The sequence below is a fragment of the Daphnia pulicaria genome, chromosome 1 (genome assembly GCF_021234035.1).
Source record: "Daphnia pulicaria isolate SC F1-1A chromosome 1, SC_F0-13Bv2, whole genome shotgun sequence".
Taxonomy (NCBI): Eukaryota; Metazoa; Arthropoda; class Branchiopoda; order Diplostraca; family Daphniidae; genus Daphnia; species Daphnia pulicaria.
In genome coordinates this window covers 25,085,646-25,099,196 of record NC_060913.1, presented here as the reverse complement: position 1 = coordinate 25,099,196, position 13,551 = coordinate 25,085,646, and the positions used below count along the sequence as shown (strand labels likewise).

The window sequence follows — 13,551 nt, the reverse complement described above, 5'->3', positions numbered from 1 at the left end:
CTTTGAATTATGGAGTCTTTCCTCGTCCGCCGTGTAAAGTGAAATGGATACATGCTGAAATAAAAACATTTAATTGCTGGGACGTGTCGGCTCGGATTCGTGCTTCACAACAGGTTGTTTTTGTTTACCATTTACAGCCAAGGTCATGTTACCATCTAGCTCATGAGACGAGACGAGTTTGTTTTCTTCCTGTGTTGGCTGTGTATGGTATCAGTTGGTCAGTTACTATCCAAAGGCCGATGAAGGTTCTGTATCAAAATGTCTAAAGACGCGAGTGGTTTTTGGCGGACTCAGCTGACGACTTTTGCAGTTTTATTTGCTGGATATGCATCGTATACTTATAATCGAAAAAGCGGTAGGATAACAATTATGTGAATATTTTAAATCGTTATCTAATGCTTGTTTGTTTTATAGTCTCTTTTGCATTGCCAAATTTGATGAAAAATGGCCTTTTGGACAAAAGTGCTGCAGGTACATTTACTTTCTCGTGAAGTGTTTTTGACTTGACAGGTTTGTTTTCATTTCACATTTTTCATATAGGAACAATATCAAGCAGCCAAAATACAGCATATGCGATAAGCAAATTTTTAGGAGGAGTCTTGTCTGATAGAATCAGTGCCAAATGGTTATTCTTTTCAGGTAAACATATCTTTAAATTGTCTTTTCTCCATAGATTACATTGATACTTACTGTATATACTTGTTTTACAGGTTTGGTTCTCAGTGGAGGAGCCACAATATTATTCTCAACAACTTCATCATTAACTTTGTTTGCTGCTCTGTGGTTTTTAAATGGATTTGCTCAAGGAGCAGGTTGGCCAGCTTGTGCAAAGCTGCTCAAAAAAGTACAAGATAGCCTTCCATGACCCATGCATCTAATGACAAAATTATTTTCTTCTTTTATGTACATAGTGGTTTAGTCCTGAACAATTTGGAACATTTTGGAGTGCACTTTCTGCTTCTTCCAATGTTTCAGGATCTCTTTGCCCTTTCTTGGCAACTTGGGTAATCGAACATTTTGACTGGCGAGCTAGTCTAGTTGTTTCCGGTATTGTTACATATCTTTTGAATAAGTTGATAGTTTAACATCAGCCACATTCAGCAGCTCTTTTCACTTGTATTCACAGGTGGAGTTACCATAACCAGCGCAGTTTGTGTTGCTATGCTGTTGAGTGATAGTCCAATCGATGCGGGTTTCAACAAAAACTTTACGCCAGAAGCTTCAAAGAAAAAAACAGATGGAAAAAGCACTGCTGCCCAGTCAACGTGGAGAGATCTCATTAAATCCCCTTTCTTGTGGGTCGTCTCGGTTGTTTATTTGGTCGTTTTTGCTGCCAAAACGAGTGTGACTGAATGGGGGCAGATGTACTTGATTGAAGACTTGGGCCATTCAGCTTTTACTGGTATGAAACTTTGAAAGATTTTCTCTAAAATCCTAGTAAATGTTATTGTTAATGATTATAGGTAGCGGTTTCATCAGTGCAGTGGAGACGGGAGGATTTTTCGGTGGAATCGCCGCTGGATATGTTACTGATTGGCTCATGAAAAAAGTACGCCTTACCCCTGATACTTGTTAAAAAGATTACTAATTACATAAAAATTCTTGGTTTAAGTCAGGGAAAAAGACAGCCGGTAATCCACGCATGTTTGCAGCCATATGGTTCATGGCTGGCGTTGCAGGATTTTTATTTCTTCTGACCACTTTTGTAACGACGTCTACTTCTCAAGTGAGTAAATTCAATTCACACGTTTAATTACTATCTCTAATGTTAAACAATTTGTCTCTGTCCGATAGTTTTTCCTTACTGTGATTGGATTCGGTCTAGGAGCGTGTCTGTACGCTTGCATCGCCATTTTTGGCATAGTCGCTTCCGAGTCTTATCCTTCTCATTTGAGCGGAACAGCACATGCCGTTGTCGCTCTGGCTGCCAATGGTAAACAAAAACAAGCTATTTGAAAAATTAAGGAAGTGCGTGTGTTTTGACTTTGTTTTTCTCTTCAGTGGGAGCAATATTGTCTGGATTGCCTTGCAGTTACGTGGCTCAATTGTACAACTGGCGCGCAATATTTATAATTCTAGAAATTTTGGCAGCGGCCGCTGCCCTATTTTTAGCCTTTTTTGGCAAAGTGTCCCCAGGATTGCCTGGAGATAAACCCAAATCCCAGTGAAACTAACCAAAATAAAATACAGTAGTTATTGTTTATATGGGTCTTAGTTCAGGTACATCCGGAATTATTCACCTACAACCATTTCATTGGTTGACATTTTTAACCAAATTAGGAAAAACAAAAATACAAGAATATTGATTCTAAATATGGTCCGAAAATATTTTCATACTTAAGCTTTGTTTGAAGGCTGGGGAAGTCTAAACGATTCCATAACTTTTTCAATGTCGTAAAACGACATGACGTTGTAAGTGAAATATTCAGGATTTTTATACGGTCCTTGTTTTGACGCCCCAGGACCCACCACTGTTGAGGAAAAGTAAATTTATCGTTTACTCAAATAGTTCATACAGATATACGAATGTTGACTATCATTACCTGGATCTTCAATTACGGGTTCGTCCAAATTTCCTTCGACTGTCTCTGTCTTAGACTCTAATATTCAGCAAAGTTATGATTTCAATTAAAAATTAATTTAGACAATACACGATCAAACTGTACCTTTGGATAATTTCGAGTCCACGTCAGAGTCCGAATCCGAGTCCGAATCCGAGTCCGAGTCTGTGTCGCTTCCAGCTGAATTCATAACATTTGAATAAATAATAAGACTGGAAATTGCAAGTTAATTAATACCGGTAGACTCCGTGTTAGGTTTGGCGTCGGTAGCTGAAGATGTAACCACAGGATCTTTTGCAGAAAATTACAATTAGCATAATACAATCAACAAAGAGAAACTAATCTACCTTCGATTTTCTCCGCTGGTTTCACTGATTCGACAACGGGAGAAGCAGTAACATCTATTTTGAAGCAAAAGTTTAAAATCAGTATCATGAATTTTATAATCGGAATCTAGTCAAGATTACTTACCAGCAGGTTTCACCATTTCAGCCTCGCAAGGGGCAACTACAACTGGTTCTAAATAATGAAATTAAATTTAATACAAATTTCGCAAAGCTTTCTTTAAAAATCACTAACCAGGAACGTCTGCGGGTTTCAATGATTCGAGGACGGGAGCAGCAGCTAAAACTGGTTCTAAATAATAAATTTAGATGAAAAAATAACATATTCGAAAAGCGATTCTAATAAACATTGATTTACCCACAACTTCTTCAACAGGTTTCCCTGCTTCAACGATGGGAGCAGCAGCTACGAGTGGTTCTAAATTAAGAAATACAATCAAAATAAAATATTTATAATCGAACAGGTTAGTAGAACGATCCTTGTAAAATTAAAATTACCAGCAATTTCTTCAGTAGATGTCACCGCTTCAACGACGGAAGGAGCTGCTAAGATTTGTCATAAGAAGTTAAGAACATAAATTGAATACGGATTCGAAAAATAATTATAGGGAATAAATTACCGGCAATTTCCTCGGCAGGTTTCGCTGGTTCAACGATAGAAGGAGCAGCTAAGACTGGTTCTAAATAACAAATATAAATGAAAAAATAAAAAATACACTGTAAAGCAAACTAATAAAAAATCACTTACCAATCACTTCTGCTGTAGGTTCAAGTGCTTCAACGATGGGAGGAGCAGCCAAGACTGGTTCTAAATCATGAAATTAAATGTTTGTTACATTTTGCAAAGCGATCCTGGTAAAAATTATTACGAGCAATTTTTTCAGTAGATTTCATTGCTTCGCCAATGGGAAGAGCATCTACGATTGGTTCTAACAAATTAAAATCTAAATATAATTTTTCAAAGTGATCCTCGAAAAATTAATTTACCAACAACTTCTTCAACAAGTTTTACTGGTTCGATGACGTCAGCTGCAGCCAACACTGGTTCTAAATAATGAAATAAAATAAAATAAACTATTGCAAAGCGATCCTAATAATAATTTTAAAAAAATATTATTACTAGCTTCCTCCTCTGCAGGTTTCACTGTTTCGATGACGGAAGGAGCAGCTACGGCTTCAACGATGGAAGGATCAGCTACAAGTGGTTCTAAGTTAAGAAATATAATAAGAATAAAATATTTAATACAAAGCGATCCTTGAAACATCACTTACTAGCAACTTCCTCAGCAGGCTTCACTGCGTCAACGATGGGAGGAGCATCCAGGACTGGTTCTAAATCATGAATTTATGCGTAAATAAAATTTCCGCCAATTCAACGATCCTAATAAAAATCAATTACCAGCAATTTCTTTAGCAGATGCAACTGCTTCAACGACGGAAGGAGCGGCTAAAACTGGTTCTAGAGAAGAAAATAAAATGTAAAAAAACATTTGAGTTAAAGGATCCTATTAAAAATCGATTACCAGTTACTTCCGCAGCAACTTTAACGGCTTCGACGGGAGTGGCAACTAGCACTGGTTCTAAACAATGTAGTAGAATGTTTATTACATTTTGCACAGCGATCAACGATCCTAATAAAATCGATTACCAGCAACTTCCTCAGTAGGTTTCAGTGCTTCAACGATGGGAGGACTAGCTAGGACGGGTTCTAAATTAATAATAAATTTTAATGATAAAATAAAACAAACAAATAACTTTTAAGTGAACCTAACAAAAATCACTTATACCAGTATCTTTTTCTGTGGGTGTCAGTGCTTCAACGGCGGGAGTGGCAACTAACACTGGTTCTACATAATGAAATAAAATGTATAGTAAACATTTTCAATGTGATCTTAATTGAATTAATTACCGGTAACTTCTTCAGCAGATTTAGCTGTTTCAACAATGGGAGGGGCAGCCAAGACTGGTTCTAAAAGGTTGAATATTATGCATAAAAATTTTGAAAAACAATCCTAGTAAAATAAATTACCGACAACTTCTTCAGCAGGTTTCAGTGTCTCAACGATAGAAGGAGCAGCTATGACTGGTTCTAAAAAAATAATTCTGAAAAATAAATATTCTGAAAAGCGATTCTAATACAAATCAATTACCCGCAACTTCCTCGGCAGGTTTCACTGCTTCAGTGATGGAAGAAGCAGCCGAAATTGGTTCTAAAGAATGAATTCAAATGTAAACCGATGTAAACAAACATTTTCGCCAAACGACATGTTGAATCAATTACCAGGTACTTCGGCAGCAAGTTTAACTGCTTCAATGACGGGAGGAGGAGCCGAGACAGGTTCTAATTAATGAAAAAAAAAAATCCAATTACTGTAAAAGTTTTGCAAAGCGATCCTACTAAAATCAATAACCAGCAATTTCTTCAGGAGATTTCATCGCTTCACCGACGGTAGTAGTAACTAGGAGTGGTTCTAAAAAATAAAATCGAAATCATTGTTTTAAGCGATCCTAGTTAATTAATTTTTTTTTATTACTAGCTTCCTCCTCTACAGGTTGGATTGTTTCCATGATGGAAGGAGCAGCTAAGATTGATGGTTCTAAATAATTGAAAAGTAAAATTCATTCAGTAAAGCGATTCTTTTAAAAAAATTAATTACCAGTGACTTCCTCGGCAGGTTTAATCTCTTCAACGAAGGAAGAAGCAACTAAGATGTGTGTTCGGAAAATGAAAAGTAAATAACATTCTGTAAAGCGATCCTAGTAAAATTACCTACCAGTAACTTCTTCGGCAGGTTTAACTGCTTCAACTGCGGGTGGAGCAGTTAATACCGGTTCTAAATAATATAACAATTAAATGTACATGTAAAAATAAGCAAAACGATCCTAGCAAAAATTGTTACCAACAACTTCCTCAGCAGGTGTCACTGCATCGACGGCGGGATCGGCAGAAGAATTTACCAATGGTCGTACTTCTACGTAGTATTTTGATTAGAAACAATACTTGCAAACTATCATAGTTATAATCAAATTACCAGCAACTTCTTCAGGTTTCACTGCTTCAATAATGGTAGTAGTTGCTGCAATGGGTTCTAATCCATGAAATGAAAATATTTCAAGGTTAAGACTTTTACCCTTAATTATGTAAAGCAATTTAAATGTTACCTTTTGCTATTGACTTAGAAGACTCTGCACATCAATGATAAAGTACATGAATAATTTCAGAAAAAACCATATCGTATCTTTTGAAAATTATACCTGCATCTGTTGCTGTGACTGCTGACATATTTACTATCTTTATTTCTGTTGGCTTTGAAACTATGGCAGAATGCACAGCGCTGGTACCCCTGGAAGTAGGCTGGAGAACAGACTCCAAAGGATTGTTCGTTTTAGGAGGTTTAGAGCAGAAAAGACGTGTTCCAATTGGCATCACCTTAAACAGTTCATTTCATTCAAAGTTATAAATTTCGTCCGTCTATCCATTTTAAAATTTTAACCTAGTCCAACGTTTGTTTGTAAAAGTACCTTTCTGACGAGATTTAGACGAACGAACGACATGATTTCTTCGTGATATTTTTGCACTGTTAACAAAATGATAAGCTTGGCTCGAAAGGCGAGTTCTTTCTGACTGCTTCAAATCAGCTAAGACCCGCTCCTCCCACAGCCTTGGCCTTGGTTAAAAATGTAGCACGCTGGATCGTATAAGCGCGTTCAAACGGGAATCTAGGTAAACATGAAGGTTTGTTGTCAGGCAGAGGCCAACCCAGCTGCTAGTTATTCACCAATCAAAACTGTTCGCGTTGTTGTCAGGCGTAGAACACACTTGAAAGAACAGCGACTAGTTCTACGAGCTACGAGTTTGGCAGCTTTGACTTTGTAAAATCTTTTTACAAAGTGTAAGAACAAACGCCTGTACGACAGTGTTTCAGAACTTTGTTTCCCCTGATTTGAGATCGACAAGGCGGCACAAGCGGTAACCTTGACATCGTTCAAAGAAAAATTTTTGCAAGATAATTTTTCCTGTTGCGTAATTTGCAAAACAATAGTTTCTTTTTTTAAAATTCCAATGTAGTAACCCTTCAAAAAAAGACTAAAAATAAACCCAACCTTGAAACTGACCACAGACGGAATATGCACTAGTATGCGCGGAATTTTCTTTGCGCGCGGAAAATTAAAATGCGCTCAAGGTGGAAATGTTAGGTTAGGTTAGGTTAGATAGATTACAATGTGATAACCGTGCGCGCAAGTCGCGAGGGGAAGAGTTAACAAGCTATATAGTGTTAGAGGCTACATGCTACACCATAATCTATTACTCTGGTCTCTTTGTAGTTTGGATTACCTTGGAAATGCAAAAATTTGTTGACATACAGATTCTCAGTATTTAGAAAAAAAGGCGAAAATGAATGAATCTTTTCTTTAAAAGAATTTGATATGGTTAAATCAAACTTATTATGAATTGTAATTATGTGAAAACAAATTTGTATGATGTTTTCATCTTCCACTTGTTTATAAAGTTTTAAATGGTGAGTCATTAGTTCATTACTTTCGTCGTGAATGAGCGAACCAAAGACATTTTCTCTTGATTATTTTTTATTATTATTTTAAGATTAGTCTATATATTTATCTATATATATACATATTTATACTATTCTCTCTAAAACAACCCAAATATTAAACTTATTGACTCAGTTTTATTGCAATTTTTTGGGGTTGTTTTGTGTTTTTCTTCATTTGACCACTTTTGATTGATGGAACAGCAGTTACACAGTTACACTATGAGGACAAAAAGGAAAATCTAATTCAAAGGAAATGCTAATGTTTACCAAAACGATTCCAAATATTCTTGAGCATGACGAAAAATTTATTAGGTTTGACGTCCTCGGTCGCAGAAGATGTTACCACGGGATCTTTTGCAAAAAATTACAATTAACGTGATGCAAACAATAAAAAGAAAAGTTTTTACCTTCAATTTTCTCTGCTGGTTTCACTGATTCGACAACGGGAGAAGCAGTAACATCTATTTTGAAGCAAAAGTATGAAATCAGTATACTGAATTTCAGAATCGGATTCTAGTCAAAATAACTTACGGTCAGCAGGTTTCGCTATTTCAGCCCCGCAAGGGGCAACTGAAACTGGTTCTAAATAATGAAATTAAATTTAATACAAATTTCGCAAAGCTTCCTAGGAAAAATCACTAACCAGGAACGTCTGCGGGTTTCAATGATTCGAGGTCGGGAGCAGCAGCTAGAACTGGTTCTAAATAATGAATTTAGATGAAAAATAACATACTCGAGTTAAGCGATCCTAATAAACATTTATTTACCCAAAACTTCTTCAACGGGTTTCCCTGCTTCGACGATGGGAGGAGCAGCTACGAGTGGTTCTAAATTAAGAAATAAAATCAAAATATGATATTCATTATCAAGCATGTTAGTAGAACGATCCTAGTAAAATAAATTACCAGCAATTTCTCCAGTAGATGCCACCGCTTCAACGACGGAAGGAGCAGCTAAGATTTGTTATGAAAACACAAATGAAATAAGGTACGAAAAAAAAAATCCTAGAAAATTGATTACCGGCAACCTCCTCCGCAGGGTTCACTGGTTCAGTGGTAGAAGGAGCAGCTAAGGCTGGATCTAAGTAATAAATGAAAATGAAAAAAAAAAATTGTAAAACTGTAAAGAACATTTATCACAAATCACTTACCAATAATAACTTCTCCTGTGGGTTCCATTGCCTCAGCGACGGGAGGGGTAGCTAAAACTGGTTCTAAATAACATATTTAAAAAATGGAATTTCGCTAATAGTCCGAGTGAAATTAAATTACCAGGTACTTCGGCAGCAAGTTCAACTGCTTCAACGATGGGAGGAGCAGCCAAGACTGGTTCTAAATCATGAAATAAAATGTATACCGTATTACATTTTGCAAAAGCGATCCTAGTAAAATTAATTACCAACAATTTCTTCAGTAGATTTCATCACTTCGCCAATGGGAGGAGCATCTACGATTGGTTCAAACAAATTAAAATCTAAATATAATTTTTTCAAAGTGATCCTCGAAAAAATAATTTACCAACAACTTCTTCCACAATTTTTACTGGTTCGATGACGGCAGCTGCTGCTAAGAATGGTTTTTAATAAAGAAATAAAATCAAATAAATTGTTGCAAAGCGATCCTAATTTTTTAAAAAATATATTACTAGCTTCTTCTTCTGCAGGTTTCACTGTTTCGGTGACGGAAGGAGCAGCTACGGCTTCAACGATGGAAGAATCAGCTACAAGTGATTCGGAAGGAGCAGCTAGTATTTATTATACAAATGAAAAGTAAATAAGGTTCCGAATAGCTTTCCTATAAAAATCAATTACCAGCAACTTCCTCGGCAGGTTTAACTGCTACAACGATGAAAGGAGCGGCTAAAACTGGTTCTAGAGAATGAATTAAAATGTAAAAAAACATTTGAGTTAAAGGATCCTATTAAAAATCGATTACCAGCTACTTCTGCAGCAACTTCAGCTGCTTCAACGACGGGAGGAACAGCTATGAGCGGTTCTAAAAATTAAATTACTAATTGTAAAATGATTCTATTAAAAAAAAAGAATAATGTTACCAGGAACTTCTTCAGCAGGTTTCATTTGTTCGATGACCACACCGTCAGATAAGACTGGTTCTAAATAATAAACAATTAAAATAAATAATTAAAAAAACTTAGTAAAACGATCCTATTTCAAATCGATTACCAGCTTCTTCCGCAACAACTGATTCGACGACGGGAATGGCAACTAACACTGGTTCTAAAGAATGTAGCAGAACGTATATTACATTTTACACAACGATCCGCGATTCTAATTAAATCAATTACCAGCAACTTCCTCGGCAGGTTTCGCTGCTTCAACGATAGAAGGAACAGCTAAGACGGGTTCTAAATAATAAATTTAAAAAATTATAAAAAAAAGAAACTTTTAAGTGAACTTAACAAAAATCAGTTACCAACAACTTCCTCGGCAGATTTCACTGCTTCAACGACGGGAGGACTAGCTAAGACTGGTTCTAAATCATGAAATAAAATGTAGAAAAATTTTGCAAAACAATCCTAGTAAAATGAATTACGACGAGTGATTTCTTCTGTAGATTTTATCGTTTCACCAATGGGGGGAGCAGCTATGAGTGGTTCTAAAAAAAATAATTCTTTACAATAGTTGCAAAGTGAAAAATAGTGACAAATAAATTACCAGCAACGATTTCTTCAACAGTTTTCGTTGGTTCGATGACACTATCAGCTAAGACTGGTTCTGAAATGGCAAATAAATATTTAGAAATCGTTTGTAAAGAGATCCTACAGTAAAAAGAAAATGACTAGTTTCTTCCTCTCCAGGATTCACTATTTCAAAGACAGAAGGAGCAACTATGATTTGCTCTTAAAAGTAAAAATAAATATTTTGAAAAGCGATTCTAATAAGAATCATTTACCAGTCATTCCTTCAGCAGGCACAGCAAGTTCAGCTGCTTCAACGGCGGGAGCAACAGCTATGAGCGGATCTAAAAATTAAATTCCTAATGGTAAAATTATTCTAATAAAAAAAAGGATAATGTTACCAGAAACTTCTTCAGAAGGTTTCACTTGTTCGATGACCACACCATCAGATAAGACTGGTTCTAAAGTAAATAATTAAAATTTAAAAAACATTGTAAAACGATCCGATTAGAAATCGATTACCAGCTACTTCCGCAGCAACTTTAGCTGATTCAACGGCGGGAGTGGCAACTAACACTGGTTCTAAATTATGAAATAAAATGTATACCGTATCACATTTTGCAAAAGCGATCCTAGTAAAATTAATTACCAGTATTTTCTTCAGTAGATTTTATCGCTTCACCAATGGGAGGAGCATCCACGATTGGTTCTAACAAATTAAAATCTAAATAATTGTTTCAAAGTGATTCTCTAAAAAATAATTTACCAACAACATCTTCCAAAAGTTTAACTGGTTCGATGATGGCAGCTGCAGCTAAGACTGGTTCTAAATAATGAAATAAAAAAAAAAAATTAATTGTCGCAAAGCGATCCTAATTAAAAAAAAAAAAAAAAAAAAAAAACATTTACCTTCCTCTTCCGCAGGTATCACTGTTTCAATGAAGGAAGGAGCAGCTGCAAGTGGTTCTAAGTTAAGAAATAAAATCAGAATAAAATATTAACTATCAAGCGATCCTTGCACACATCACTTACTGGCAACTTCCTCAGCAGGATTCACTGCGTCAACGATGGGAGGAGCATCCAAAACTGGTTCTAAATAATGAATTTATGTGTAAATACCATTTTCGCAAATTCAACGATCCTAGTAAAAATCAATTACCAGCTATTTCTTTAGAAGATGTCACTGCTTCAACGATAGAAGGAGCAACTGAAACGGGTTCAAAGTTCATAAAAAATTTCAATGAAAAAAAAAAAAAAAACTTTTAAAAGAACCTAACAAAAATCACTTACCAATAACTTCTTCTGTAGGTTTCAGTGCCTCAACGACGGAAGTGGTAGTTAAGACTGGTTCTAAACAATAATTTAAATGTAAAAAACATTTTCGCCAGACGATCCTAGTGAACATTAATTACCAGGTACTTCCGCAGCAACTTGAACTGATTCAACGACGGGAGGAGCAGCTAATATGAGCGGTTCTAAAAAACAATTCTTAACAATAGTTGCAAAGTAAAAATGAATTTGTGATCAATAAATTACCAGCAACGATTTCTTCAACAGTTTTCGTTGGTTCCTCGGCATCTTTCACTGCTTCAATGATGGAAGGAGAAGCTAAGACTGGTTCCAAACAATGAATTCAATGTAAAGAAAACATTTTTGCCAAACGATCCTATTAAAAATTATTACCAGCTACTTCCGCAGTCACGACCGCTTCAACGAAGGAAGGAGCGGCTAAAATTGGTTCTAAAGATTAAATTGATTGAATTCAAATGTAAACAAATATTTTCGCCAAACGATTCAAAAATCAATTACCAGGTACTTCGGCAACAAGTTCAGCTGCTTCAGTGACGGGAGGAGGAGCCGAGACCGGTTCTATATAATGAAAAAAAAAAATCCATTTACTGTAAAAATTTTGCAAAGCGATCCTGGTAAAATCAATAACCAGCAATATCTATAGCAGATTTTGTCGCTTCAACGACGGGAATAGTAACTAGGAGTGGTTATAAAAAATAAAATAAAAATAATTGTTGTACAGTGATCCTAGTTGCTGTTTACTTACTAGCTTCCTCCTCTACAGGTTTAATTGTTTCCATGATGGAAGGAGCAGCTTAGGTTTGTTCGGAAAATGAAAAGGAAATAACATTCTGTAAAGCGATCCTAGTAAAATTACCTACCAGTAACTTCTTCAGCAGGTTTAACTGCTTCAACTACGGGAGGAGCAGCTAATACCGGTTCTAAATAATATAACAATTAAATGTATGTAACATTCTGCAAAGCGATCCTAGTAAAAATTATTACCAACAACTTCCTCAGCAGGTGTCAATGTATCGACGGCGGGATCGGCGGAAGAATTTACCAATGGTCGTACTTCTAAGTAGTATTTTTTATTAGAACACAGTACTTACAAACTGATCATAGTTAATCAAATTACCAGCAACTTCTTCGGAATGTTTCACTGCTTCAATAATGGTAGTAGTTGCTGCGACGGGTTCTAATCCATGTAATGAAAATAGTTTAAGTTATCAAAGACTTTTACCCTTTGCCGTAGTAGTACAAAATACAGGAATAATTTCAAGTAACATCATATCATATCTTTTGGAAATTATACCTGCATCTGTTGCTGCGACTATCATATTTTCTGTCTTAATTTCTGTTAGCTTTGAACCTGTTGCGGAATGCACAGCGCTGGTACTCCTGGAAGTAGGCTGGAGAACAGACTCCAAAGGAGGTTTAGAGCAGAAAAGACGTGTTCCAATCGGCATCACCTTAAACAGTTCATTTAAATCAAAGTTTCAAATTTTGTTCGTCTCTTTTTTGAATACAAATACTTTTACTTTTTTTTTTTCATTTTAAAATTTTAATCTAGTCCTACGTTAGTTTGTTTGCAATAGTACCTTTCTGACGAGATTTAGGCGAACGAACGACATAATTTCTTCGTGATATTTTTGCACTTTTAACAAAATGATAAGCTTGGCTCGAAAGGCGAGTTCTTTCTGACTGCTTCAAATCAGCTAAGACCCGCTCCTACCACAGCTTTGGCCTTGGTTAAAAATGTAGCACGCCGGGTCTTATAAGCGCGTTCAAACGGGAATCTAGGTAAACATGAAGGTTTGTTGTCAAGCAGAGGCCAACCCAGCTGCTAGTTATTCACCAATCGAAACTATTCGCGCTGTTGTCAGGCGTAGTACACGCTTGAAAGAACAGCGACTAGTTCTAAAACCGAGTTTGGCAGCTTGACTTTGTAAAATCTTTTTACAAAGTATACTAGCGTTCGACTGCGTGTGTTAGGCTTCCATTTCTTTAAAATGATTTTAGTTCAAGTTCATAACTTTCATACCTTGGTTTGAGATCGACATGGCGGTGACCTTGAAATCGTTGCTTGAAAAGATAATCTTCCTTGATGCGTTATGTGCAAAACAGTATTTGTTTAAAGTAATGTATCTTTCTCCGCATCTTAAC

The 13,551-nt window shown here is 36.0% G+C and overlaps 3 protein-coding genes across 6 annotated transcripts in view; 1 reads left to right on the top strand and 2 right to left on the bottom strand.

Annotated features, from left to right (window-relative positions):
* Positions 1-13,551, bottom strand: part of LOC124316898 (28S ribosomal protein S35, mitochondrial-like) — a 148,002-nt gene that overhangs the window by 26,799 nt on the left and 107,652 nt on the right. The gene's annotated exons all lie outside the window — the stretch shown is intronic.
* LOC124315490 (glucose-6-phosphate exchanger SLC37A4-like) lies at positions 38-2,313 on the top strand. Its single transcript, XM_046781207.1, has 10 exons — positions 38-355; positions 415-471; positions 541-639; positions 711-844; positions 912-1,047; positions 1,127-1,402; positions 1,464-1,549; positions 1,613-1,726; positions 1,795-1,933; positions 2,002-2,313. Exons 1-10 carry the CDS (start codon positions 259-261, stop codon positions 2,166-2,168), a joined length of 1,305 nt encoding a protein of 434 aa, XP_046637163.1. The 5' UTR covers positions 38-258; the 3' UTR covers positions 2,169-2,313.
* On the bottom strand, positions 2,186-13,517 carry LOC124314177 (titin homolog). The gene is made up of 63 exons (XM_046779288.1): positions 13,430-13,517; positions 12,987-13,184; positions 12,701-12,857; positions 12,524-12,583; positions 12,391-12,462; positions 12,267-12,326; positions 12,152-12,199; positions 12,035-12,082; positions 11,905-11,964; positions 11,778-11,835; positions 11,632-11,714; positions 11,508-11,570; positions 11,386-11,445; positions 11,255-11,302; positions 11,128-11,187; positions 11,005-11,061; positions 10,862-10,921; positions 10,745-10,804; positions 10,618-10,677; positions 10,497-10,556; positions 10,371-10,439; positions 10,133-10,192; positions 10,011-10,073; positions 9,891-9,950; positions 9,763-9,822; positions 9,641-9,694; positions 9,511-9,570; positions 9,393-9,452; positions 9,269-9,334; positions 9,103-9,204; positions 8,976-9,035; positions 8,857-8,916; positions 8,730-8,789; positions 8,609-8,671; positions 8,479-8,538; positions 8,364-8,411; positions 8,226-8,285; positions 8,110-8,158; positions 5,680-5,693; positions 5,317-5,376; positions 5,187-5,246; positions 5,056-5,115; positions 4,935-4,994; positions 4,815-4,874; positions 4,693-4,752; positions 4,554-4,613; positions 4,429-4,485; positions 4,305-4,364; positions 4,178-4,237; positions 4,026-4,112; positions 3,893-3,952; positions 3,775-3,834; positions 3,654-3,713; positions 3,526-3,585; positions 3,404-3,451; positions 3,264-3,323; positions 3,141-3,197; positions 3,033-3,080; positions 2,909-2,962; positions 2,799-2,852; positions 2,667-2,741; positions 2,544-2,600; positions 2,186-2,471 (listed from the first exon to the last, which is right to left on the bottom strand). Exons 2-63 carry the CDS (start codon positions 13,017-13,019, stop codon positions 2,338-2,340), a joined length of 3,846 nt encoding a protein of 1,281 aa, XP_046635244.1. The 5' UTR covers positions 13,020-13,184; positions 13,430-13,517; the 3' UTR covers positions 2,186-2,337.

What these genes read in the sequence shown, in the direction of transcription:
- LOC124315490 (XM_046781207.1), top strand. Translation starts at nt 259, where the DNA reads ATGTCTAAAGACGCGAGTGGTTTTTGGCGGACTCAGCTGACGACTTTT. An exon ending in TACTTATAATCGAAAAAGCG is followed by an intron (nt 356 to 414) that starts GTAGGATAACAA and finishes TTTGTTTTATAG; the next exon opens with TCTCTTTTGCATTGCCAAAT. An exon ending in AGCTAGTCTAGTTGTTTCCG is followed by an intron (nt 1,048 to 1,126) that starts GTATTGTTACAT and finishes TTGTATTCACAG; the next exon opens with GTGGAGTTACCATAACCAGC.
- LOC124314177 (XM_046779288.1), bottom strand. Translation starts at nt 13,019, where the DNA reads ATGTCGTTCGTTCGCCTAAATCTCGTCAGAAAG. An exon ending in ACCTTCTGAAGAAGTTTCTG is followed by an intron (nt 10,440 to 10,496) that starts GTAACATTATCC and finishes TTTAATTTTTAG; the next exon opens with ATCCGCTCATAGCTGTTGCT. An exon ending in ATCTGCTGAAGAAGTTACCG is followed by an intron (nt 4,753 to 4,814) that starts GTAATTAATTCA and finishes TTCATTATGTAG; the next exon opens with AACCAGTGTTAGTTGCCACT.